This window comes from Juglans regia, chromosome 7, assembly GCF_001411555.2.
Source record: "Juglans regia cultivar Chandler chromosome 7, Walnut 2.0, whole genome shotgun sequence".
In the NCBI taxonomy this organism is placed as follows: Eukaryota; Viridiplantae; Streptophyta; class Magnoliopsida; order Fagales; family Juglandaceae; genus Juglans; species Juglans regia.
Genome location: NC_049907.1, coordinates 48,975,360 through 49,002,698, shown reverse-complemented (window position 1 = coordinate 49,002,698; position 27,339 = coordinate 48,975,360). Strand labels below are relative to the sequence as shown.

The window sequence follows — 27,339 nt, the reverse complement described above, 5'->3', positions numbered from 1 at the left end:
CGCAAATGAATTGTTTGTGCATGCAGGCACAAGTGCTGGTATACATGAATGAATCGAGAGCAGGTACACGTGCAGAGAGAGAGAGAGAGAGATGAATAAGCTCAAGAACTCGCTGAGGTAAAAGCCTTTTTGCAAGATTATCGAGAGCACGTAAATTATATATTAGGCGAAAGAATACAGCATCCAACCATTTTCACAATTATAAACTTTATACCCAGGTCTCCCAAAGAGAAAAACCATTCCGCAATATGTACACCCCCAACACAACACAACACGAAAATGGAGAACATGATGTTTTGAACCTACCTAGTGTCCATTTTTACTCCCAAGCATATTCTTTCACCCTTTCACTTTCCCCAAGCTTTATTCATTTACACATATAAGATAAACAGCCAAAAAAACCCTCTTCTTATCTCTCCAATTTATCACCCTCCCCACAACAAAATTAAAAATACAGGAAAATGAGAAATGCAACAAAAAAGCTATTTGAAGATGACCCCCACAATAATCCTGCAAAATTTACCTTGGCTTCGGTTGAGACCCGAATGACAATAATGGCTGCACAAGCCTCTGGCCTGAGGGACTACCTAGTAACATGGCTTGAGATCGAGTAAGCATCTCAACCATTGATGGAGTTTGATAAGCTTGAACAAGACTTGAACCATCGGTGGAGTCACCTCTTGCTGTTGCTCTTTGCCACGAGTGTGAGCTCAGTCCAGAAAGAATATAGGCTCTCCCAGATGACTCGTACACATGCCTACTTGCCATCCTCTCTTGCATTTCTTTGAGCTCAGCATCCAATGCAATGCAAAGCCGATCATGAGATTTGGATGACACGGTCTCTGACAACACTCTTCGGCAGTTTTCAAGAATTGAAACTGCAGCGGCTAAGTCTCCCTGCTCAGCTGCAACTCGTGCCTGTGCCATTGCCTCCGCCGCTTGGAGCCTGTTGCGTTGCCGGTCTACATCTATTGACACTACCACTTGTTTAGCAATTTCAGGCCTCTCAATCCTAACCTCGTCACTCTCTAGTGTCATCATTTCTTTAGTTAAGGGATCCTTGAACATACACCTCACCTTTATCAGTGACGTTTCACTGCTGGAAGGCTCTGCAGGGACATTGAGAGATACCAGAAAATCCCTCTCTTCATCTGCGTATAAATCTCCAACATCAATAAATCCGGTGTGACCATCAGCCGTCACACGGCTGGGGTAATTTCCTGCTTTTAGTGAGACAAGGTGGGTTTTTGTATGGACGCACTCAACTCCCACTTGCAGCTCCTGCACCACGACACTCAAAAGCCCCCCGATGCATTGTGCAAACGCATCTTGAATTACAGCTTCAGTTTCAATGAAAGAAAAGGTCCCCCCAGAAATCTCTGAAATTGAGTGCATTGATGAAGCATCATGATCCGCACCAAATCCAAAAGCATGCACTGGAATCTGAAATCCTGTACTGTGACCACTGTGCATAGATAAAGGGAGGAGCGACTGGTAATTTGGTTGAGGTTGGTTATTACCATAGCCATTGACAGTATAAGTGTCCTGCCCATCAGACAGCAGTATTATACTGCCCACAGGATTCTTGTCCCTTCGGTCTTCCATTATCTTGGCACCCTTTCTCAGGCCTTCAGCAATGTTGGTCCCACCATTTGCAACCAAAGCGTTAACAGCTTGAAGTGCCTGCTGTTGCCCCAAGTCAGACATCCGACGAAGAGGAAACAGGCGACGGGCTGTGGAGGAGAAGGCAATAACTGAAAGCCTGTCATTGGAGCCAAGGTTCTGTATTACAAATCCCATGGCTCGTTTAAGCAATGCAAGCTTGGTTCCTGCCATGCTACCACTTATGTCAAGCACTGTGACTAGATCCACCGGAGCACGAGGAGTCTGAGAAAATTGTAGCAAGCTAGCCAGGTTTCTGCTGGGATTTTTTGTCGTAATTGCAGCAGAGGCTTTGAGATGGACCAAAACAGTGAAGTTATTGAAAGAATTGGACCGGGGGGCAGATGAAACCTCTGGATATGTTTTGATCTCTATTGTTTTAATAGAATTGCGATCTGCAGCATTCTTATCGCAGCAGCTTCTTTCAGAAAATACAGACTGGTGATCTAAGGTTTCATCGTCATCAAATACGGTCGGCTCCATAGCTTGATAAAGTGGCATGATATGCCGCCGATTCATATCTCTTTGAGTGGGAGGAAGTTGGCGGACCACAGTCATCAAAGCATCATTTTGTGGCCAACCAACTGGACTAATTGATGCTCTCCCAGGGGAAGGATCTAAACTAGGACCTTGCACAGGGATTTCTTTCCATTTTGCTCTGCAAACTGGACAAACTTGGTTGCCATGTTTGACATTTGAAGCAATGCAGTGGAAATGAAATGAATGAGAGCATTCTGCAGTGAAAATAGCATGACCATCCCCTTGTTTCATTTTGGTTAAGCATATTGAGCAGGTCTGCTGAGAGCATAAAATGAAGCAAGCAAGATGAGTAAACAAAGGATGATACGCATGAAGGTATGAAAGTACTTGAAAAGTCATACTCACAACATTTTGTCAAAGATTACCACAGATGACATTCTTTAACCAACTCAAATGTTTTATGAATTTTATACTTTGGTTTTAATTCCACAATTTGTATCTGGCATGCTTCGACAATATTGTTATGGACAACACAACCATGGGCTTCCACACAATTCACAGAAAGTAAATAAAACCATGTCAACGGGGAGTCAACCCCAGCTCTCAAGGTGGGAACCAGAGTTTGATGCAAGCCACAGGCATGGTCATAGTAGTTAGCCTCCACAAACTAAGGATTTCCTTTTCTTTTTTTTCTTTTTTTTCCAAATAGAACAATCTAAGTTCCAATATTTGTATATTCAAACTTCAAGAACTTCAAGCCATATTTAGGTGAGCACTAGAGAGGTAATGGGACGAGCAGGATGCCCAACTTAGCAAGTTTAAATTCATTTAATATTTTAAAAATATTTAATATTTAAAACTAAGGAGATTTATTTTTGTTCTCTTCCTTTGTTACTTTTAATTCTCATGTGGTGCCGATACCATTGTATTTTTTCAATTGCTTCTTTGGGATGCTTTCTCCTCTTCAATTAAACCATGTCCACTTCCAAGTTGTTCTGCTTGAATATCACGGAGAAAAGTGGATGGAGAAAAAGAAAAACACAAGTTCATGACTTATAACCACATGTTTTTCCTTAATCCAGGGATAGAGAAGAATCTATCATGTGATCAAATAAGGTTTCTGATCCAAACATTAAATAAACCGAGCCAGAGTAGTTGTTGTTACAATACATAAAAGTTTGTTAATTCTAGCAATATTCTAGTGATCTTACTTAATCAATTTATCAGTTCAAGGAGGGTAATCAGTACTTTCTTACTGATAAGAAAAATAGTCAGTACTTTCTATTATTATAGCATGCACGCAGCCATGAATACAATATCCTTGATTACCTATAAAAAAAAAATAGCATGCACGCAGCCATGAGATATTCATTTTTCTTTAATATTTTTTTTTTCTTTTTTTGGCATGTATGCAGCATGAGATTTGGAAGGACCATGCTCTTCCCCTCCCCATTATCCAAGGGGCAAAGGAGATTGCAAGGGGGTGTTTCCCCAGCAGCAATTAGGTTTAGCTATGGGTAGCTTTTCCTATGGGCTAGGCAAGAAGAGAAGCAGAATTATCTAACAAAAGAACAAACCAGTGAAGAAAAGGAAGTCAAACACGTGGCATCCAACATATGGAGGGCACAATAGGAAATAAAATCAAAGATTATATTTTTGAGTGATTATCAAGAAAGTATACATTGCTGTAGTCTTTACGTATAAACCGGGGCTTCTATAACAACCAGAGAAAGAATTGCAAGAACTATCATCAAAGAAATGAAAATCATTAATTTCTTTATCATATTTATTCTTCTTTGATTTCTTGTACTTTTATTGAAATTGCAGGAGAGGGAAAGGTGTAAACCGTGGCCATCTTTTAATAGTGAGGCAAACAAGAATGGTCCTGAAAAGAACCTGTGCAATGACACCACAAGCCTAATTAAGGCGGGGAAAGCTATATGACATCAAATACCAAGCTCGTTGATTTCTTACACACCTTAAAAACTGCTAAAATATAGTTATACCATAGAAAGAAAAAAGAAAAAAAAAAAAAAGATGAAAAAAACTGAGATAGATAGAAGAACACGTATGGCTTATAATGGGCAAATTGAAGCAAACAAAAAAGATTCCAACGATTGTAACGGTTCCTGTAGTTAAATCATATGCTGGTATGAATATGAAAACGGAAAATCCCATCATAATTGAGGAAGCAAAAATTCAACTTTTCGACAAGATGATCAAGTGAATTCTTGTCACACAGCTATTTATTTTTTAGTGCCCAAGAAAATCCATTTTCCATTATTTAGTTATCCCCCATGAAAGGAACTATTGGGTTCAGTTGTCCTACTTGAGCTGGTTCGATCAAAATTTTAACTACCAACACAACAGAGAACACAAACCAAGGACTTTATACTTTCTTCTGCCTCCATTTCCTTGGCAACCAAACAAAGCAAGTATTCAAAGATTATCAAAAACCAACCAGAACCCAAGAAGGAAAAAAAATAATACACGCACAAATACACCATACCCAGGAACTACTAAAGTTAACGATATGATACCTTGGACGATTTGCTACCACTTTTGGACAACCTTAAACCATAAGAAGACGGTGTAGGCGTGCTCGGACGCGAAGAAAGCGTGCTCCAATTGGCCGGGGAGAGCAGAGCAGCATCAGACAGCCTCTCAGAGGCCTCTAGAGAAGGAGGTGAGTCTTCTAAAGTTCTTGGGACAAACATACAGAGATTGAGACCCAGTGCGACCTTCGCTTTCCTCCATTTACTTCCCATTTTTCGCTTTCAGATCTCAAACAAGGAAACCGAAAAAGAAAAAAGAACTAAATCCAAGAATCCACAATACTTAGCCGAAGAAAGTGAAAAATAAAGCAAAACCAAGATCTCAAAGAAGCGCTTAAGTTCAGCTAAGCTTCTTCTTTTTCTCTCTCTTGGTTGAGAGTTCAGAGAGAGAGAGAGAGAGAGAGAGGGGAATGGAGCACGAATACCAAGAGAGAGAGTGGAAGGTTAATGGGGGGTTATGGTTGCAGAGAAATAAGCAAAAGACTTGGGTTTTAAGGTTCAATGTCGGTTTTGAGGCTTAAAAATGTCAAAGGGAGGAACTGGTTCGTAGGAGGATGGGGTTGTTTGAGAATGTATTAGTCTTCTTCTTGGTGTTTTCGGCCGCCATGGAAGAGAGAGAGAGAGAGAGAGAGAGGTTGGCTATTGAGGATTTTGACCTGCTCTGCTTTGCTTTGAGATTTTTGATGGGTGGTAAAAAGGACACAAATAAAAGCACGTTTTGGTTGAATTGGGAAAGCAAGCTGCTTTATATATTTGTCAGCTTCCATTTCCTGTATTACCCCTCCTTCGTATCTTTATCAATTTTGCCACTCATTGTCACGGAGCTGGAGTGCTATGTTGTCTTCTCTCCCCTTTTTTTCATCTTTTTTTTTTATTTTAAAAAAATTTTACTCATAATTTTTATATTACATATTATATATAATTTTTTATCTTTTTTATTTTTTATACTTATCAAATATGTGATATATGAATAATAAATAAAAAAATTAATTAATTTAGTAAGAATAAAATTTTAAAAAAAAATTAATATAATATGTGAAGTGATAAATAGTAAAACTTAAATAAAAATAAATAAATAAAATTTTGTCGGGCGAAGTACTATCGGTGCTTTGAATAAATGCATCAGAGAAAAACAAAAGCAAAAAAATTCTGAGATTTTAAAAATTGTCACTTAAAAGAAATTTCACGACTGGTTACACAATAGCCATAAATTATAATCGCTTAAGTTGTTCAAAGTGGACAAGTTCGAATCTATAGTCCCTTTCTCAGAATGTTCAAAATCCCTTCAGCATCCGATAGACCAAGTACAAGACGATTTTGAACCGTTGCCAAGCTTGTTATCACTGTAGGGGGCGGACCTGCCTTGCAGTCATTTCAACCAGCCCAAGTTGCATCAGTATCAACTATAGTTTGTTTGTTTTTTTTCCTATTTGCCGTTTAGAGAAAGAAAAATCGGTGTTCATGCAGCTTCTTCTATGGCACTGCGATTGACAATCTCGTCTGCTGAACTAAGTTACTAAGCCATAATTGCAGAGTCTTTGGGGAAACGACCTTAGTTAGGCATGGGTCTATTGGAGTAACTGAAATTCGAAGAACATGACACTTTTCTTGTATAATTCCTTCCCAACATGATCAGTCGACCCATTTAAACTACTTTTTTCTAGACATCGGAGTTCCTACCCATCAAGTTGATTTTCAGCCATAATTTTACAGATTATGTGCCACATTTTCCACTCTTGAATTCGTTTTAGCCGAGGACCCAAAAAAGAATATAATTCCTTTTGGAATTATTCCGTTCCACCAAATGATCTGAATTTGTCCCAATGCTATAATTTCTAAAAAAAGTCAAAATAAATAATGTTCTCTGCTTGGAAAAGCATGCAATTTCGGCATATAACTATTGGTGCGTGGTTGTTGAATCCTCTCTCTCTCTCTCTCTCTCTCTCATGTACATAATAGTGTGCACACTTTGATTTTTCAAACATGGCGATATGCTCTTGGTTTATGGTTAGGTACCCACGAAGCCCCCTTTCACCTTTTGTAAATGGGTGACAGTATGCAGTATTTTTAGTGTTAGTGGCTGGTTGTCAAGTCTCTCCTCTCTCTCTCTCTCTCTCTAAAAATATATATATATATATATATATATTTTTTCATTGACTAATATAATATTGCCAATCAAGTCGATTAGTGGGATTATGGCGTAAATACCTTTGAGAGGCCCTGATCCTCATATATTATTTATCTTTGAGAGAAAAGGATTCCCCATTAGTTAGTACATGATGCAGTATGAGTCAGTTGAATGAATGGCCTGGCCCCCTCCATGCATCATGATGAATCATTGTTGGGCATGCGTCAGATGGGTGGGATTTTTCCTAATCATGCTCGTTTTTCTTCCTCTCACATGAGATGATGATAAGTATATGCCACACGTGCACATCATCACAGTGGTCGTCTTTGTGGTTCCCATGTCAACCCTGTTTGACATCAATTCCGGATCTTATCTCATGGCTTTAGTTGGATCTCCTTTTGTTTCTCTCTATTATTTTTATATTTTATCCCAAATAATTATCAAACACAAACCCCCCCCCCCTATCTAGCGTCATTAAAAATTATTAATTATGTAAATAATTTTAATAATAATAATATCATGTCATAGAGTATTATTTTAATTTCATTTAGAGAATTTTGAGCCATTTTTTGCAGCTACCGAAGATATTATTAGTTTTTTTTTTCCAAAAAATAGTTCATGACAATCTTTATCCGTTTTTTTTTTAAATTGTTATAATTATACAAAAATTTTATAAAAATAAATTTATAAATTAACGTAATTTTATATGATATATTAAATTAATATACTATTCATGATTTTATTTATTTGAGACAAATAAATAATTTTTTTTTTCTCAATCTAAAAAGAATAGAGGTGAACTTAGAGGATGGATTCATATCATGGGACAACATAGGCTCCCTTGGAATTCGTTGATTTGTATAAGGCTATTGGACAACAACGTTGAACTTTCGTAGCACCAAAAACATAAAATGTAGGACTCTCCACCTAAAACGAGGTGTTCAACTTATAATTTCGAGAAATAAGTGCGATTTCCAATATTTTCTATTAGAAGTTTCCAATGTGAATTCCAGGTGTTCGCTCGCGCTCTTCAATTCTTTTCGTGCCGTGCTTCACGAGAATAGCTGCCGATAAGATAAATTATCTTTTGAAAAATACGACTTTAACAACATTTTAGATTTTTTATTTTTTTTATTTAATAATTAAGGAAATAATTATTTATATATTAATATATTTTTATATTTTTTAAAATGATACAAAAATATGAATACAAAAATAATAAAAAAAAGAAAATAAATTTATGTTAGACGGCACGTCAAACGGTCATGACGACTGTCTAGCACTACTCTTATTTTTTTATTTTTTTTAAATTATTTATTATTTTTTTCATATCTTTAAACATATTTTTTTAAAAAAAAATTATAATATTATTAAAAAAATCATTAATTACTAAATAAATATATATATATATATATATATTCTTTTTATCAAAATCCATCCTAGATAGGGTAGCTTTTCTCATTATTCTCGATGTGAACACAACCTTGGTCGACGAACCTCCAGCCTGGCTGCAACTCTTAAGAATTTTCGGCACGACCCTTGGTTTGAATTGTTAAAACCGACATGCATACGTATATATTCACATTGGAAAATTATAAACATAAACTTTACATTTATTCACATCATTTAAAAATATATAATTTTATTATTTTACTCTCATATTTCACGAAATATAAGAATTTCATAAAATATAAGAATAAATTAATAAAATCACATATTTTTAAATAGTATGCAGAATTGTAAAATTTCTGTATAGTACGATTCATACATATAATATATATATATATATTATTATACACATATATACATAATATATATATATATATATATATATATTATATTAAAACGGTAACATGCATGCGTGTATCAAACTTTGAATATTGTCATTGAAGATTTACCAAGTCATTCTTATTAGCATTCATAGCCTCGCAACACATTAAATAACTCTTTTTTTTTTATGGGCGAAACGCGAGAACTTTTCAAGAAGTTATCGGTGTAAGTATTACTTTCGTTATACATGATTATATAATGTCATTGGTGCCCAATTTGTGCGCGCATTGGTTGGATTTGTAATGCTCTGCTGACAGGTACCATCGCAACAAATGAAAAGAAAAACAAGAAAGCTGTAGTATTTCCTTGTCTTACAAGAGGACAAAATTGATGGGCAATAAAGGATTCTGGAGCACATGTGCCCCTAAACTCGGACCATTAAAATCTGTTTGAAGTTGAGGTGATAATATTTGATATGATCTATAAATTCAATATAATTAGTGGATTTGAATTTAATGTTAACGAGTTTGGATCAAAACGGATTGATCCGTTAAGATATGATTTATAAATAATAACGAGTTAACTTATTTAACATGAAATTAACCCATTTTGACATGTTTAGAATTTATTTTAAAATTAAAATTTTATTATTGTTAAATTTTAATATTAGTATTTTTCAGTATACTTATATTTTTATTTTTTTAAAATTATTTTAGACATACGCTTGTATTTGTTATTGTATACTTTGTAATATTGATTTTATTATATGTTCAAATTTAAAAAATATTAATATATATTTTTTAAGATATTGAGGTTATTAATAAATATAGATTTTAAGTTTTATATTAAATTATGTTAATTAGGTCAAATGGATTATACATTTTAGTTCAATCAATTTACATGAAATAAAATGATTTAAATGAGTCGTGTCGTGTTGACATATTTCTAATTAATTATTAAACGGGTGACGCGACACTACCTATCATCTAAATATGTTAAGTTAGGATTGACTTATATAGTCAAATGTTCATAACTTAATACAACACAAACATGATCTAAAACTACAATTTGCCACCCCTATTTGAAATCACCAATAAAAGCAAGAATCTGTTGAAGTTGGGTCCAATGTTGCTACCCATTATTTTTAGAATGGTATAGGCAGGCATCTATGGAACTTTGTTGATCTCTGATGACAGAAATACACCACTAGTCCTAGATCATGAAACCTATATTGATCAGGGGAATACGAGATAAGTGGAATAGGGAATTAAGCTTGAAAAACTGGAGAGATATTGAGTGGAGGAAGAATTTTGAGTCCATTTTCAAATGTTTTGTACGTACTAGTCTACAGGCATAAAACAAATTGACATAACTTGCCCTGAATTATTTGGGAATCAGTAGTAATTTCATCATGCGATAGCACCAGATCATCATGATCATCAGCTTTGCTATCTATCTATCTCAAGTTGAAAGTAGTGCAATATATATATATCAACGCATCCCATGATATACATACGATCGAGGAGTAGTAGTAGTAGTACTGTAAAGAGTTAGATGATGATCATCGAGCTGGCTAGCTCTAAAGTGGAGCTCCCTATTCCCACTTTACTCAGCTTCAAAAGACGACCTTTTAAAAGAGAGAAAAAAAAAAATGCTCCATCTTTTAGAAGGCAAAAGTTATTCCTCTCCCCCACAAAAAACATCAATAAGGAACCAAGGCACTGACTCCTTTTAATTTCATTTCACACCTCCTTTTGAGAGAACACATGCCATGCCTAGCTCGCACAACACAACTTGAGAGAGAGAGAGAGAGAGAGAGAGAGTAGTAATTAATAAGGACGCGCAGCAGCTTCTTCCTAGCATGCAATGAGTGGATATCCATTAACAAAGAATCCTCATAAAAACCTTTGTGGACAGGGGATTGGATTCCCTTTACTACCTCTAAATTGGCCAAACTTTCTGGGGCAAGTCAACGAAAAAGCTGACTTTTTTTCTAAAAAAAAGGAATTAGGGAACCTCTCCTCTTATGGTGCCCCCCACTTGGGGTGGTGTATGGGATGTTTTGCACTTACAACTCACTGTACACCATTTATTAATCAATATTCTGATCTCTCTCTCTCTCTCGATATTAATACATATATAGTACAGCCACTAAGTTATATATTAAACTAATAATACTTGTGAAATCTTGGAGTGGGAGTGGAGGGCTTCAGAACCATCAAAACATTATCTTATCGTTCGCCACACATGATTGGTTGTCTTTTTCTAATGCTCATGTATATATGCATGTTTCAAAAAAGAGAGGAAAAAAAAAAAAAAAAGATTCGTTTCTAGCTATTGTGTTTAGAGAATCGAATTAAGTTGTTGCTTAATTAATTAGTTTACTTTGGTGGGGTATTATATATATATATATATATAGTATGAGAGATTATCTTTAGAACATTATAGTACTGGAAAACAAAAGTGACATCATTATTATTGGAAGTCAATTTTTTTAATTACTATGTTAAATATCTCTGCAAAATATTTTTTTTTTCCTTTTTTTCTTTAAAAAAAAAAAAGTAGACGTTGTAAGTTGATCTAACCATGCATTTCCAACTAGCGGCCAGTAGCTTTCCTTAATCATGATGCCACATGTATTGTTCATCATCGACAAGTAGTCAAGCCTAATCCATGCCTTCAGTGGGGTCCTGCGTCCGTGATATGTCTAACATCATGTCCCTTGCAATATATATGCATATTAATGTTGATATATATCATCTCTAACAATATATGCGTGACATGCCCATGCCATGTCTGCGTCGAATATAACATGGCAAATACGTACGAGCAGGTTTACATTAAAAAAACACGCCAAATATATATATATATATATATATTTGTATATATATATGTCTGTGTTTATTTATTTGTATCTCTCATATTACAAAGAGTAATATGAGAGATAAGTTTCAAATGATCAAATATGATTATTTTTTTAAATAAAAACAAGAATGCTTCTAATTAGTATCTCTCACCTTCTGGATCAAAGAGAATAATATCTATATATGTACTGTTTATTAAATTGATTTGCCTGGTAGTATTCGTTGAAAGCAGCTTATAGAAGTTAAAACGTGATATATATTCCAAGAGAACTTGATGCAAATTGCAATGCCGTGTCTCTAGTGGCAGTAGATTCTTTTGACACCCACCCACATTAATTTTGGAGGAGTCGTATCCCGGGAACGATGTCATTTGATTCGCCTGGATTGGGCTGGATCTTCTCTATCTGCCTGTCCTTTTTTCCCTAGATGTGACCGTCCCTCAACTCCGGGCTTCTTCTAAGTATATATATATACACATACAAGGGCTTGACCACAAAATTTAACTTTCTTCGCATTAATGATTATCGCTTGATGGATATAATTTCAAGTCAAAACCAAGATTTTATATATAAATTAATAAATTTAACAGTTCCTTTGTATTTTGTAATATACCGTATCGATAAAGAAAAAGATTTACTATTTATCATTTCTACACACCATATATCATATTTTTTTTAAAATTTTTGTTAGTTTTATTCTTTCTAAATTAATTGAATACTTATTTTACTCATCATACATACACTATATGTTTGATAAGAGAAAAAAAAATTAAATATTAAAAAATTATGTATAATGTATAGTTAGTAGAGATAATTAGTAGAATTTTTCTAATGAAAAAGGTGGCAACTGAGATCCTTCTAAAATCCAAGATTGTAATTGGAAAAAAATGTTTAAATTTGAGAATTTTAAATAAGAAATAAATTGTCATATAAGCTATGGATCATTCAGATAAGATATTATAGGTTGAAGTCCTCTAATTTAAACAAGAACTTGAATACACCTTGATCCTATAGTTGAAGGTTATATTTCTTATTATAAAATACAATTCCTCTTCGAAACAATCCATTTGTAGTCATGGATTTAACAGCCCCTAATCAAAATTAGATGAGTAGGAAATTTCATGAGATACAGACTACAGAAGGCATCACTTGATTAAACCATCGAAGATGAAAAAAACTTCACTTGTCCATGCCAAAGTAGAGCACTGCCGTCGCCCACCACAGTAGTCGTCGCCCCGCCATCAAGCTCCGTCTCCCACCACAGTATGTCTCCGTCTTTTCTAGGCACTTGGCATCGCCCACCACAGTAGTTGTCGCCCACTCAACGGTTTGATTTTTGCACTTTATAATTATTATAGTACTGCTTGTAATCTGCGCAATATGTCGATATATTAAGCTCATCTTAGAAGTATTGATAACAGTAAAGACTTTGGGCAGTAAGTGTTTGTAAAAAAGACTCAAAGACACCTAGCTTAGGTGTGTCGATCATGACATCCACTAAAGCACATGCACTAAATAAATTTTTTTAATGTAAATTATAGTTTTTTTTTAATAAGAATTTGCTAGTTAGCTTCATATTTGCATGTATTTCATATTGTGCTCCGTCGCAACTTTAGTGGAAGAAATCGTCATTGGTTTGGATTGGTTTTGGTTTGGGATGGGGGCTTTGGTGGAAGAGGGAGAGAGCAAGGGGATGATAGCGGGTGTGAAGAAAAAAATTTGTATCCACTATAGTCAGGCGCATAAGAGGTAAAATGGAGGAGTTACGTGGCAATATATTATTGGATTACTGTTATTTGGATATTAATAGATGGATCAGTGATAAGATTTTCTTTATAAAATAATATAGATATCAAAATCATTATAAAAGATAAGAATTTTATTCAAGTTCCACGCTTACTAACTCCAATACTATTTATAACATTTTAAAGAAAGCTAATTAAATCATATTTATCCCTATAATTAAAAGTTACAACCCTGATCAATCAAATGTGAAACCCAATTTAAAAGGTGAAGTTGGGTCAATCTGTCATGTTATACATGACCTTTGTTAAATTAATTACACATGAGCTAATTAACAAAATATTCACGTACTTTTGCATTTCATCTACTTGGAAAGAAGGAGCCATGCAGTAGTAACTTTTTCTTAATGATAATATCACTTTTTGTTGATTAATATGGGTAAGTCAGACCTAATCCCTCCATCTTGTGGGGTCATATGTTTAACATCATGTCCGCCGACATCGATTGTCGCCATCTATTTCTCTTTCTTACTTTCTTACTCTTCTTTTTAATTACCGTGTGAAAGGAAAAGTTTGCACAAATAGTTTCTTCCATAATTATGATTTTGAGAGACAGATCCTTCAGTTTTGTGTGGTTTCTTCCATAATTTGAACCCTTTTTTTTTACAAGTTATTCTTTAATGATTTTAGCCCACTTATATATATAAAAAAAAAAATCATTTTTCTTTCTTTATTTTTATTTTAAAATATTAAAAATATTTCTCAACATCCGATACGATACAATTTTGCATTGACATGATGTGTTATAAGTCTCATTTGTTTTCACAAATAAAATAAGACTGGAAGAGACGAATTAAAATTAAAAAAATATTATTAGAATATATTTTTTTAATATTATTTTTATTTTAAAATTTGAAAAAATTGAATTGTTTATTTTATTTTATGTAAAAATTTGATAAAATTATAATGATTAGATGAGTTGAGAAAAATTATAAAACAAACAACACCGTAATCTGTCATTAAGCAACAATTGCAACACTTGGCTAGAATTCTTTTTGGTAACTTTTTAGACATGAATTAGCGGTGAAGATTATTATGATAGCTTGATCAAGCGCATGAACTAATATGATAGCAAAAAAAAAAAAATTCACAAATTTCTGTCCGAACAAAAGACCTCAAGTGTAAGAGAGAATAACACCTAGGCCCTAGTACTTGTGTGTATGGATCTTGATCTAAAATGAAATTAATAACTTAATGACGAAGCTGAAATGAAAACGGCTCAAAACTCGGGCAGCGTTTTAGCATTTAACCAATAAAAACTCCAAAATTCTGCCTTGTTCTGAATCCTCCTCTGTAACTCCTTTGTAATAATCCTGTACTGTGAAAGAACAGATTACTTGAAAACATATCATGCTCCTATCTCGTCTTTTCCTGTGTCTCAAACTGTCTTCCACCGTATCTCAACATGTATCACTCCATTCTTCGAGTTGATCAGATGGTATTTCTCATTGATTCGGCCGTTGTGGACAACATCAGTAAGGTTAATCTCCACATGTCCTAATGATTCCTAAATAATAGACAACAATTTAAACTAAAGTCTGGACATTGACAAGTATGCAGAACAAACTAAACTAATGCAACAAAGACTAGAAACAAGGTGGTAGTCATACCTTTGATCGAAAACTAATGCCCGTTCGCTTGCTCTTCACCTCGATATGAATCTTCTGGTGTAAAGGAGGCTCCTCGAGCATAAACTGGAATTCTTCATCCCAAATAGGGTCACGAGTCCTTTTTATCATCTATGCAAAATCAAATTCATCTGCTAGTTAATCGGAGATTCGGAGGGTAGACTGAACATAGGTGAAAAAGAATGTAACAGTTCATATGACTGGAGAAACAAAACCCTTTGTACAATGACATATGGGATCTTTTACAACAACAAAAACCAGACTGTTTTGCCGTGAATTTTATTATTCTAGGCTTCTAAATACAACTTGCAATATGAATTGTGTCGATATCCATGCAACATTGGCTAAAAGAAATTTTCACCTTTGTTTTCTTTTGTTCTCCTCTAAAGAGAACCAAGGCATAAGGATTATTGTGGCGCTCCCCCTCTACATCCTCTGCTCCTTGGACAGTTACTGAAAGTAAACCTGCTCCAGCCTCCACCTCATCATCACGGGCTCTACTAAATCTGCTTTCCTTTCTTCCATATCCATTCAGTGGCCCACTAAACTTAGCACTGTCTTCCCTAAAAGGAACAAAATTCATCTCCACCTGAATTTGCCCTCTCTTTTTCTGGTTTTGAGGATTAGTAATGTTTGTGTGCTTGAGCAAATCAAGCTTAAATTCTTTTGCCTCATAGGGTGTAAGCAGTTTCAGTGGAACTAGCTGCATTCCCAGCCTGTCATGTCCACCAACCTGTGAAGAACGCGGAGAAGAAAATAATAACATATTTGAAGCCTGGAACTAATCCTCATCACAAGTGCAAGGCTCAACTAGACACGTTTGGATGGTATTTCTAGATGCTAGATAAATACAAAACAAAATAAAGGCCAGGTATTCGTTGCAGTTTCTTTTAAAAAATAGTGATCTCGATTTTTTATTCTAAAGAATGCTTCTCTAATATGTCAGAAAAAGTATGTGTGTTCTGACCTTTATATGGACTGCTTCACATATGCTTTCTATAGAAATACATATCCAAGCTTCAAGTGCACTTTAGCAAAACTGCATCATGATTTATGGTAATTATTTGGATTCTTTCTTCCTTGAATTCAGGTTTTGTTAAAATATTAAATTAAAAAAATGGATTCATTATTTCTCATCCATTCAAACTATCAGGGCATAATAGTAACTACAAACGTCAAACATGCCTGACATCTTGCAAAAGACAGAGCCGCACATAAGGCTTCATTTGCACATTATATAAATGAAGAAAAAAGATTTGAAGTTTAGATTTTAGTTTCAATTCTATTATGGCTTGAGCCAAGCTGCTGCACCTGACAACAAGTATTCAACATAGTTGGATCTCTTTCCTTTATTTTCTAAGCAACTAAACACAGAGAGCAGGGAAAAAACCTTGTCCCAGTCATACACTTCTAATTGAAGAACTTGAGTATCAGGTTCCTTCACAATAAGCTTGAACTTCTCATTCCACTCAGGATTCAAGTTGTTCTTCTTGACGGTGGTTTTCTTTGCAGGGAGCCTCTCTCCACTAAGGCTGAGCTTGACATAAGGATCAGACGTCCCCAAGATGTCCTTTTTCAAAAGTTTAAGAGCTCGAACAACGTTCACATGTAAAATCCCCACGGGCTTTTTTATGGCCGCTCTATAGGAAGACAAAAAAAAAAAAAAGAAGATAAATTAATATTATTACTTCTACTTCTTCTGTATGAACCTTACTGACAGGAAATTACACTAAGTCCACTTGGAAAATTCAGGTCACCAGATGAGATTTTAACGTACACAGAGAAACAGCTTGAGGCTCATACTCAATGGAGTCAACTACCCAGGCATGAAATATGGGGTAGAGAAACTCAACCATCGTTATTCAATTTCACAAAAACATATTTTTTTCTGAACAAACAAATATTTAGGAACGGAAATGACTAATTTAATGAAGCATACTCTGTCATCCCACATAAACTCACGTTGAAGCATCAAGAACAGGAATTTCAAGTGTTTGGGGCCAGAGGTAGAGGCTTGCAATTTGTTTCTTAATAGTCTCCTGCAAGCACATTGAAAAGTTGGTTAATCCATAGTCATACCCTGATTTTGCACAAGTTATCTGCCTAAGATCCAATTTTAGAAAGTCACTAAAAAATAATGCCTAGTAGAGGACTTACTAGTGCAGCACCTGAACATATCTGTAGAGGCCGGGTATGGACATAACGTCACCTCCCAATACATTTATTCCAAAATCTAAATGCGGCTGCAGATAATTAAGAAAAATCATCACACCCGAATGATTCTTATCAGTCACCTTAGTTAAAAAGCAATAATATCCATTCACCTTTAGATTAAGAAAATTCAAGGGAAAAATATATTCAATGTGCAAAATGATCCTACTTACTTTCTCCATCAAAGATAACACAATGCTTGAAAAACATGGAAAGGTAGGCACGAGAGGCTTCAAAACTATCCGTGGTAAAGTAAATATCTGTAAATCCACCAACTGAAAGAAACATAGTCAAATTTATGAAAGGTACACAGACACACGTGTTGGTTAAGAAGCATGCCTTTAGCCTCTTCTGACCTGAACTGTTATTTCTAGAGACAATACTTTCAATCGCAAAACTATATTGGGATTGCCAGCCCATCTGACTGCCGGTTCCATGACCAGTTCCTTCTCATTAGTCTCGTAGACTTTAAGACCTGGAGTATAAAATAAATCAAAATGAATAATTGAAGAGCTATTAAATGTGGTGCACTACCCATTAAATGCTTGCTATGTCCTAGTGAATGTTGATAGTTGAAATTAAAATCCTGTATGTCATCTGCTTTGTCCAAAGTTTATGAAAGCCTCGTGTAATATGTGAATTTTATATATAGGGAGCAACCTAATGTTGCATGTTGCACGTACTAATAATCAACAGATATATAAAAAATTGTGAAGGATAATTCACACCTAAATTATTTTTAACAATTATTAAATGATGTTTTATGCTTGCTTTCTCCCTTGGTACAATGCAGAAGTTTTCCCCGACTCAATGTCATTTCTCTAACTTCTGTTGGTTCAAAATATGTCGTCATCAAAGGCATGAAAGTTCTTCCACAAAATATTCCCTAGAAATCTCAAATGCCAGATGAACCCTAGCATTGATGATTGTGGCTTCAATTTAATAGGCATCACCACGTGTATGAATTGAATTTATTTAAACAAAAACCAGCCATAGAGATATATTCTCATTCTAAGTCAAATCATAGTTCATGGAAGATACATGTAGGATTCTTGAAGCAATTTAAATAATATAATGGATAGATCACAACCTAAACTCCTCAAACACTGATGAATTTAAAATTTTGAAAGAGAGCGTAAAATGTACTGGATAGATAAATCAATAGAATTAGACTCACCATATATTGCAGGAGGAAGAGTTCCGAGACTAAGATTCTTAAACTCAATTGCTTTAATATGATATTTCCCAATGTACTCTGCAAATATAGGTTGTGCTGTGGTTCTAATCGCACTGCAAATTGCCTAGACATCGAAAATTACTCAGTCGCAGACTCTAACAGAAAGCCAAAAAGGTTATGAGATAGGATATTACCTTATCAAGGTAAGGCCACATATCAGAGATAAATTTGTTTAACCAGTCTACCTGCACAATTGTGCAAATGATCAACATGCTAATGAAATTTAATTAATTTTAAGAACAACCACAGAAAGAGGAATAAAAGTTCTAAGATGGCTGTATGGCAATACTAACTCGATCATAATCAGGGTTCTTCACCCAGAATGGAATTTCAGGAATAATATCTTGTAAAGCACTTGAATCTAACTCATAGAGTGGCCTGGTAACTGGATCCTGCAACATTAACTATTTTGAATTATTGAAGCATTATGGAAAACTCAATTGAACTTTTTTTTTTCCCATAAACATACTTAGGAACTTATTATTACTCTACAGAACACCAGATTACATTAAAATTTTGGGGAAACAATTCTTAGAACTACATGACTAACTTCTCCAGAGAAGACAATCATACTCTAAATAAATAAAAAAATGGATAAAAAAACACAGGGACTCAGCACTTTTACTTTACATGACTCTAAGATGGCATTTTTGACATCTCGTGGAAAGAAACCGTTGCATTAGTTGAACAGAATTTTGAATGACTTCATTTTGTTTCTAGTAATTCAAAAATGGATTTGTCTCCATTTTATGCTCAGGTTCATTTCCGAGCCTAACTTTTATACGGTTGTTCCTATTCCTGCAGCGACAACATTATATAAAGTACATGTTTTTGCCTTTAAGAGAAATGAAACACAAAGTGAAACCATTCACTTCATTGTGAAAAATTAAAGCATCCCATACAGTCATGTTGATGTATTTGCTAATTGATTTTACTAGTTTTGTGTCTTATAAGAGTTTCAATAAAGAATTGAATTCAGGGTTTAAAATTCATAACTCTCTTCCACAAAATGTCAATCTTTGGATGCACCGCATACTTCGTTCTCAATGGGGGCATGCCCAATTTACATACTTTTCATAAGGATCTCTTCTCATCAACAAAGCCAGTTGACATTTCTGGCCAACCATATAAATGATGTCATAGCGGCATAAATTTCAAGGGAACTACAAAGTCCAGGATTTATACGAATATTAACATAGGAGTCTAGGACTAAAAAGTCAAGAAAAAACCATGAAATGAATGGTGATCTCAGTCAGGTTTGAACAAAATATGATCAGTATAATTACTTTGCAGAAAAACAACAGATTAAAGAAACCAGGAAACGAACGATCATTACAAAATATAAGATGAAAACATCGCATATATATATAACCCTGATAATTCAATGCCTTCAACAAAAGTTCCGAGATAATAATGAAGCCAAATTATAAGGTTCCCACCGAACAATTTCACGACATGAGCTGAATGAACAGGAAGACAACACTCATTTTGAGAGGAGATAAAATTAGAATTACATTCGTGATTTTTGGAAATTTAGATATCCATCATCCATCGAAATAGTATTCAAACAAAGCAAACAACTAACACAAGCTTGGTAATTTATAAGTCCAGAGATTTTCAATTAGATTGATCCAAAAAGATGTAAAACAGAGAAACCGGGCTCAGTAAACTTCATGAAAAAAAAGTAAAAAAGCAAGGAGATTTCTCCAGTGTTATTGCAAACTTGCAACAGATTCTTAGACCATAAAAAATAGTCGGTGGTTTAATGCCATACTCTTTATATAGGAAAAACCATTTAGCTGTAAAAGATATTACCTCCACATCTTTGGCATCAGAGTAGATGAAGAGGAAGAACCCCACCAAGAGCCCAATAGGAATCCCAAAACCGAAACCAATAATTCCCAAGAAAGTGCTGAGAAACCCCATTTCCCGAAAATCCAAGGAACTACGGAGACTGATAGGATGTAGGTAGAAAAATCTAGAACGAATGAAGTACGTGAGTTTCTTGAGAGAACAAAAAAAAAGAATATGTGCAACAAGAAAACTCGATAAAGATTATACAAGGAAACGTAACAAATAAAATCCCAAGAAAACCGCCAAAAAAAGAGACGTTTTCTGAACAACTCAGAAACAACTGCGAGCTGTTTTCTCCCAAGTTCGGCATCCCAGCTGACATTACTAGAAAGCCATTGTTTTAAATGCTTTGGAAAAGAGTGCTGGAATATGTGGTCCGTCACATAACATCCTAGTCCAATAATTTATTAGGGTGGCAAAATGCAAATCGTGTTTGTTCCTTACTGTCAAGATATATATATTATATTATATAAATCAATTCGAATACAATTTGTTAAATTTATCTTATCAAAATTTTAAATTTTAACATGATCTATTAACATGAATAGTTGTCTCGTATCAACCCACTTTAACTCGTTAGTAAATACTACGAAATTGATCCGACCAGACCATTTATATAAATGAGTTGAATATACTCAAAATTAACATGTTTGATTTGATTAAATTTAGCATAATTTTATATAAATGTTAAAATCACAATATCTATAAAAAAAAAATACAAAACTAACTACAAGTGTAAAATTACAATTCAAATAATAAAAATATCGAAATTAAAATCTCAATAATTTTGTTTTTATGTATAAAGATATAATTGTAACTTTAATTTTCTTTAACGGGTCAAAATGGATTGACATGTTATCAACCCGTTAAACAATCGTGTCTTAACAAATCAATCTGTTTTGATTCAAATCCGTTAAAGACTAAATTCAAACCTAGTATTATTGTATCGTGTTTGTATTGGATTAATGGATCGTTTCACATATTGTCACCCCTATATCCTACCTCCTCTTACGTACATTTCTTTCAACTTTAACTTTTTTAAGTGACAACATTCCTATTCAGTCGCTGTAAAAAATCTCTTATATAGACAGAGATTATTATAGGTTTGGCAAGTGAGATGAGACACACAATTCTTATCTCATATCGTTTCATAATTATAATATTTTCAAATTCTCATACAAAATATAATAAACAATTCAATTTTTTCAAATTCCAATTAAACATTTTTAAATCTCAAAACAATAATAATATTAAAAAATAATATTTTAAACTTTCATCTAAAACAAAAAATTATCGTCTCACCATCCAAAATTCATCAATTTTTTCCATAAAATTTTTAGATTATTTCTAAGATCTTTTCCTCAACAAGAAAATCGAGCAAATCATTTGTTAAATTAAAATATACCATAAAATCAGATAAAAAGTATCAAAGTAATTGGATCGGATATGATAGGAACAAGAAATTTAAATTGGAAAAAATTAATCGCAATGTCTCAATCGATTTATTAATTTTGATACTAGTCTTGACATTGAGATTTTGATCCACCTGGCACCTTTGGATGGGTTTGCCAATTGCACTTTCTAAAACTAATCGTAATTCGGTGGAAAGTCTTGGAATTAGGGGTGTAAATTTAAACCGGAAAACCGAAAAATCGGATCGGACCGGACCGGTTGGTCCGGTTTTGAACCAGTCCGGTCCGGAACCGGTTCCTATTTTATGAAAACCGGCCGGTTCCGGTTCCGTAGTTTTTGGGACCGGACCGGACCGAACCGGACCGGTTGGAAAAAAAAATATAAAAATTAATTTATATATTATACAAAATATTTATATATATAATATATAATTATATGTTAAATTTTTATATATAATATATATAATTATATATCATATATGAAAAAATTTTATATTATAATTTATAAATAATAACATAAAATGTTAATCTTAAATATGAACATTTGTAATTTATTTGATCATATGTTATTAATATAATTATATATAAGATAATGTTGTTATAATTTATAAAATAAAAGTTTAATCTTAAAGATAAAAATTTAATTGATCATATGCTTTAAGCATAATATATATATTAAATTTTTAATAATATTTTATAATAAGAATTAACACTTTATTATATGTTTTTTACATTTAAAAAAAATCGGAAAACCGGACCGGACCGGACCGGAAACCGGTAAAACCGGAAGTACCGGTTTAGGAGGGTAATCGGGGCGTAATCGGTTTTGAAAAATACAAAACCGGTACATACCGGTTCGGTCCTAGATTTTATCCAAAACCGGACCGAACCGGACCGGTTACACCCCTACTTGGAATGGAAGCAAGGACAAGTCGCCATTTGTTTTCAAAAGCAGGCGCAAATATATTTTTATTGAAAAAAAATTGCTTTCACGCTTTAAATATAAGTAGGAGGTATATTGGTAAACACACTGAATTATAAAAATTAAAAATTAAATAAAATATTCTTTTTATTTATAAATTTAAAAAATTTAAATTATTTATTATATTTTATGTGATAATTTAAAAAAATAATAATAATGAGATGAGATGGAATTGATTGAAATATTTTTCAATTCAAACAAGAGCTTCTTACGGTGGAAAATGGTAATGACACGTAACGTAGATAGAGACTGAAGAGGACAGACTGTATCAACATATATAGACAATTTTTTATGAATTTAATAACCTCTATGTTTTTTTAATTTTATTATTCGAGGTGAGAATAATTGCTTATACGTGTCATTAAACCTGTCATTCTTACGAGTTAGATCTCCCCTGTCTTTGTCGCCCGAGTTGTTCCGTTCAAGCCAACTGATGAATGAATGATGATTTTTGCATATGAAATTCAACGGTCGTCCAACGAACGGCTATAAATCTACGTGTACGTGTTTCTTCTTTGTAAACGTTGTCAATGACGAAACTATTATATACTTTTTTTTATTTTTTTTTTCTAGCGAGCATTTCACACCTAACCCAAACCAAGTAAATTAAAAAAATATATAAAAGTAAAGAAAATAAAAAGTATTTTGACTTGAATAGTCTAGTTTCTTATGAGTTCAATGCATATCTAGATCATTTGACATTTCATATGAAATTTTCAAGTTTGGTGAAAGTTTAATGGTCTAGAATCTAGATAATATCAACCTACTTGAATAGTATTATTTGAATGCATTTACACCACGTACTATCTACGTTACATGATTTGATTTCGAAGATAAATTTTAAATTTTAAATTTTAAAAATTAAATTATGTCATATAAATAGTGTGTAGTGTAAAATCATTCAAATAGTATTATTCGTACTGTGATAATTTTTTCCAATACAAGAAAATTTATTATATACTACATTTTTATCTTATTGTATTGATGTGATTGTGTTTTTATTTTTAAAATTAAAAACTAATGGATGGATAATATTACATAAATATTATGTAATGAATATGAGATAGGGAATGTAATATGCAATCCAACTTCTACCTAAACAGAATTAAAATTCACGTCCACTTGTGAGATGGCCTTGTCAATGTTGTCATGGCATTCGGGTTTAGTATCAACTTGGTGGATCTGTTGGGCCTTTGTGGGAAATTCGTGGCAGCCCAAAAAATAATGTATAATAGATCTTGGCTCAAATTTATTAGGCCCAGTGGTGGCAGTGAGGGCAAGGTATGGACCTCGTGCCTCGATGAAATAACTAAGGAGATGTTTGGATTCGAAGATGACTTGAGATGACTTGAGATTCTGAATAGTAATGAATAGTAGTGAGATGAGTTGAGATGAGCTGAGATGAGTTGAGATGAGCTGAGATAACTTGTGAATCCAAACAAGCCCTAACTGAGCTTTCCCTCCGCACCTTTTAATTTTCTTTTAGAGAAAATAAGGTCTAAAACTTCAACAACTTCAACGCATAATCACCTCAGAAATCCAGATAAACCTCGATGTCCTAGACTTCGCACTCTCGAAATGAGAGTATTTAGGCTCTACTGAGGTAATTTCAGATGATTTGAATTAATTTATAAATAGTAATATGTTATAGGTCTTGTTGAGATATGTTCGAATGTCAATAAGATTGAGATATATATTTTAATATATGAAGTAGGTAGAGATGAATTTAACTTTTTTCTTATCAATAATTGGTTTGAAATGAGTTAAGTTCACTCTAACAGCCAAACACAGCTTTAGACTTCAATTTATAATTTTGTTTTTTTTTTTTTGTTTTTTTTTTTTGCATTCAATAACAATACCAGCCCAACAAGCCATGAAAATAATAATAACCCAACTGAATTATGCTTGGGTTGGGCTTCAGTTGAGAGATTGAGCAGAGTCCTATATATTATCCCTAAATTCAGTCACAACCTTGTTAACTTGTTTAATTAATCAATTCTGCTACATACAAGCAGATTGCGTACCAATTGGGTACCGAAAGATGACATGGCAGGGATATTTTTGTAATTATAAGAACATAGCAAGGATATTTATGTAATTATAAGAACTAAAAGCAATTAAACAAAGAAAATTAAACTATTCATTCGTCTCCCTCCTAAATCAAAAGCAGAACCTGTCTCCCTCCTAAATCGCTGCTGCTTCCTTCCCTCTCCAAATAGCCAACTCCCACAATCTCTTTGGTTGAAAGAAGGAAAAGTCAATGAAAGAAGAGAAAGGTAACTATGGCCTTACTGTTTTATGCTTTTCTTTTCAATATGCGATAATGAACTTGCTTAATGATTCGCCCGCCGTAGATCGCTTGATGTAGATTGCTTCTGTTTGCTTTGTAGCCTTAGGAACCAAAAAAATATTTAAAAAAAGCACAGAAAATGGCTTATATATATATATATCCTTTTCTGTATCATTTGAACATTATTTTTTATTGTCTTTATTCTTTTTAAATATTCCCTCTAAATACTATTAAATTTGTAATATGCACAGATCTTTCAACATTTATAATATCTTACCATATAGTTATATGATTGCGCAGTTTATTTATCTACACAAAAAATAACCCAAAGAAAAGTTAAAGATAAATCACAAGATAAAATAAGAAATGGGATTGATGTAGATAATATAATTTTTAATTGTAGAGCTTTATTTAAAATTTTTACTATTGAAAAATTGTTTACTGTTTAGTAAACATACACCTAAAGTACATTTAAAGTTATTACTATAATTTTCAGCCTTGTGTAAATTTCAACAAAAAATTCAATCTTGTAATTTTTATAATTATTTAGAGGATAAACAACTATTTTATTCTCTACTGTTTGGAACACAAAGTCATGTTAACACATCTCAAACTAATTATTAATGGAATTCACTACTTTTTCAACTTTTCATAAAAAAAATTAAACTCTTTTAAACTTAATTCATACATTTAAGATAAATTATTTGTACAAACCCTAAATAGACAAGCTATACAAAAGCTTTTACAAAAAGTGGATCACGATCACACCTTTAAAAAGCATAAAATTTTTTATTAGTAGGACCTACGTTTTTACAAAGGGAGTCCACGAGATTATCTAGCATTACTCTACATTTAAATATATATCTCAACATTTTACACTTAAAACACATTTTAATGAAACACACAAAACTATGTTGGTGGGCTTCGCTGCAACTTCTATGCTTTTAAGCTTTCTCCTGTCCATTTAGTGATTGTATTGGACTAATTTTCAATTTACACTCTTAATTTTTGTACAGGACATTCAAGCATTGATCAACAAAACTATTAAGTCTATAGTGGCTTCTCTTCCAACAAAGTATTCTGATGGAGAAAGGGAAAGAGCACGCATTTCCTCCTTTCACACCTCCTACCACAAATCCATCAAATCAAATGATTCCAACACCATTTTATACATATTTGTCAACACCTCCTAGCATAGATCCATCTATCAATTCTGCAACTCAGGTATTATGAATATAAAAAATTTAGAACTGGCCAGCCAATAGATTTAATTTTGATTTTGATTTAATTTTAATTTTGGTCTATCTTCAAATCTTTAGTTTGAATTGGTGTATATATATAGGTGATACCAATGCCTTTTTATCCGGATTTCTCAAGCTATATGCATGAGGGTCATGCACCAATGCCACATGCTTGGTTCCCACCATTCTTACCTCGTCCTAATGCCAACCCATCTCCATGGACTTGTCAGGTGATGAGTTAAATTTTTATGTAGCGTGTGTATTTTTCAAAATATTTAAATTGATTCAAAATATTGTTGTAAACAGAATGTAAATATTATGTAGGGATTTCAGCCATCAGCCCCCTCTGCGATTGGTTTAAACTCTGCAAGCTCAAGCCATGTGGAAGAAATTCAGGAGCCCACACCTGACTCGAGGGAGGTTGAAACCTTGCCTATGCCCTCTGAATCCAAGGATTACAATGATGAAGGGACACAAATTACAGTGCATACTGAGGAGGCCAATATCATTGAGGAGCCGAAGTTGGGGATGATGTTTAAATCTGAAGAAGAGTTAATTGCTTACTATAAAAGTTATGGGAAACAATGTGGCTTTGGGATAATGACACAAATGAGCCATAGGTTTGAGGATGGGGGGCTCAGATATATCACATTGGGTTGTGCTCGTGGTGGGAAGGCACGGAATCGGACCACAAATGTCGCTCGACCACGTCCGACATCAAAGACAGGATGTAATGCAAGGATAAATGCATCTTTTTCTGAAGGAGTGTTGAAGTTGTTGACTGTTCACAATACCCACAATCATGGACTAAGTCCACAAAAGTCAAGGTTCTTTCGCTGCAATAGAGAAGTGAGTTTGTCGGTTAAGAGAATGTTAGATACAAATGATCAGGCTGGTATCAGAATGAACAAGAGCTTCACCGCTCTTGTGCAAGAAGCAGGGGGGTTTGAGAACTTGTCATTCAATGAAAAAGACTGTCGTAACTACATTAACAAGGCACGCCACCTTCGACTTGGGAAAGGTGGCGCAGGAGCCCTCCATGATTATTTTGCTAGGATGCAATTTAAAAATAATGGATTTTTTTCACTAATGGATGTGGATGATGAATGAAGGTTGAAAAATATCTTTTGGGCAGATTCACGAAGTAGGGCATCGTACAAATATTTTGGTGATGTTGTCACGTTCGACACTACATATCTGACAAATAGGTATGGGATGCCGTTT

At 33.8% G+C, this 27,339-nt stretch overlaps 2 protein-coding genes across 5 annotated transcripts; both read right to left on the bottom strand.

Annotated features, from left to right (window-relative positions):
* Window positions 1-137: 137 nt before the first annotated feature.
* LOC108997101 (E3 ubiquitin-protein ligase WAV3-like) lies at window positions 138-5,398 on the bottom strand. 2 transcript variants are annotated; one of them, XM_018973225.2, is made up of 2 exons: window positions 4,683-5,398; window positions 138-2,460 (listed from the first exon to the last, which is right to left on the bottom strand). In XM_018973225.2, the coding sequence occupies exons 1-2, from the start codon at window positions 4,908-4,910 to the stop codon at window positions 520-522; spliced, it is 2,169 nt and encodes a 722-aa protein (XP_018828770.1). In that variant the 5' UTR covers window positions 4,911-5,398; the 3' UTR covers window positions 138-519. The 2 variants fall into 2 exon arrangements, with proteins under 2 accessions (XP_018828770.1, XP_018828771.1); XM_018973226.2 differs by having other exon boundaries at window positions 138-2,457.
* Window positions 5,399-14,272: 8,874 nt separating this feature from the next.
* On the bottom strand, window positions 14,273-20,523 carry LOC108997015 (synaptotagmin-3). Of its 3 annotated transcripts, none has more exons than XM_035691647.1 (12): window positions 20,152-20,523; window positions 18,630-18,740; window positions 18,471-18,521; window positions 18,277-18,400; window positions 17,456-17,574; window positions 17,273-17,374; window positions 17,057-17,131; window positions 16,851-16,927; window positions 16,279-16,528; window positions 15,250-15,621; window positions 14,871-14,999; window positions 14,273-14,767 (listed from the first exon to the last, which is right to left on the bottom strand). In XM_035691647.1, the coding sequence occupies exons 1-12, from the start codon at window positions 20,260-20,262 to the stop codon at window positions 14,639-14,641; spliced, it is 1,650 nt and encodes a 549-aa protein (XP_035547540.1). In that variant the 5' UTR covers window positions 20,263-20,523; the 3' UTR covers window positions 14,273-14,638. The 3 variants fall into 3 exon arrangements, with proteins under 3 accessions (XP_035547540.1, XP_018828633.1, XP_035547542.1); XM_018973088.2 differs by having other exon boundaries at window positions 18,630-18,728; window positions 20,152-20,521; XM_035691649.1 differs by lacking the exon at window positions 20,152-20,523 and adding an exon at window positions 20,111-20,128 and having other exon boundaries at window positions 18,630-18,728.
* Between the last annotated feature and the right edge of the window lie 6,816 nt (window positions 20,524-27,339).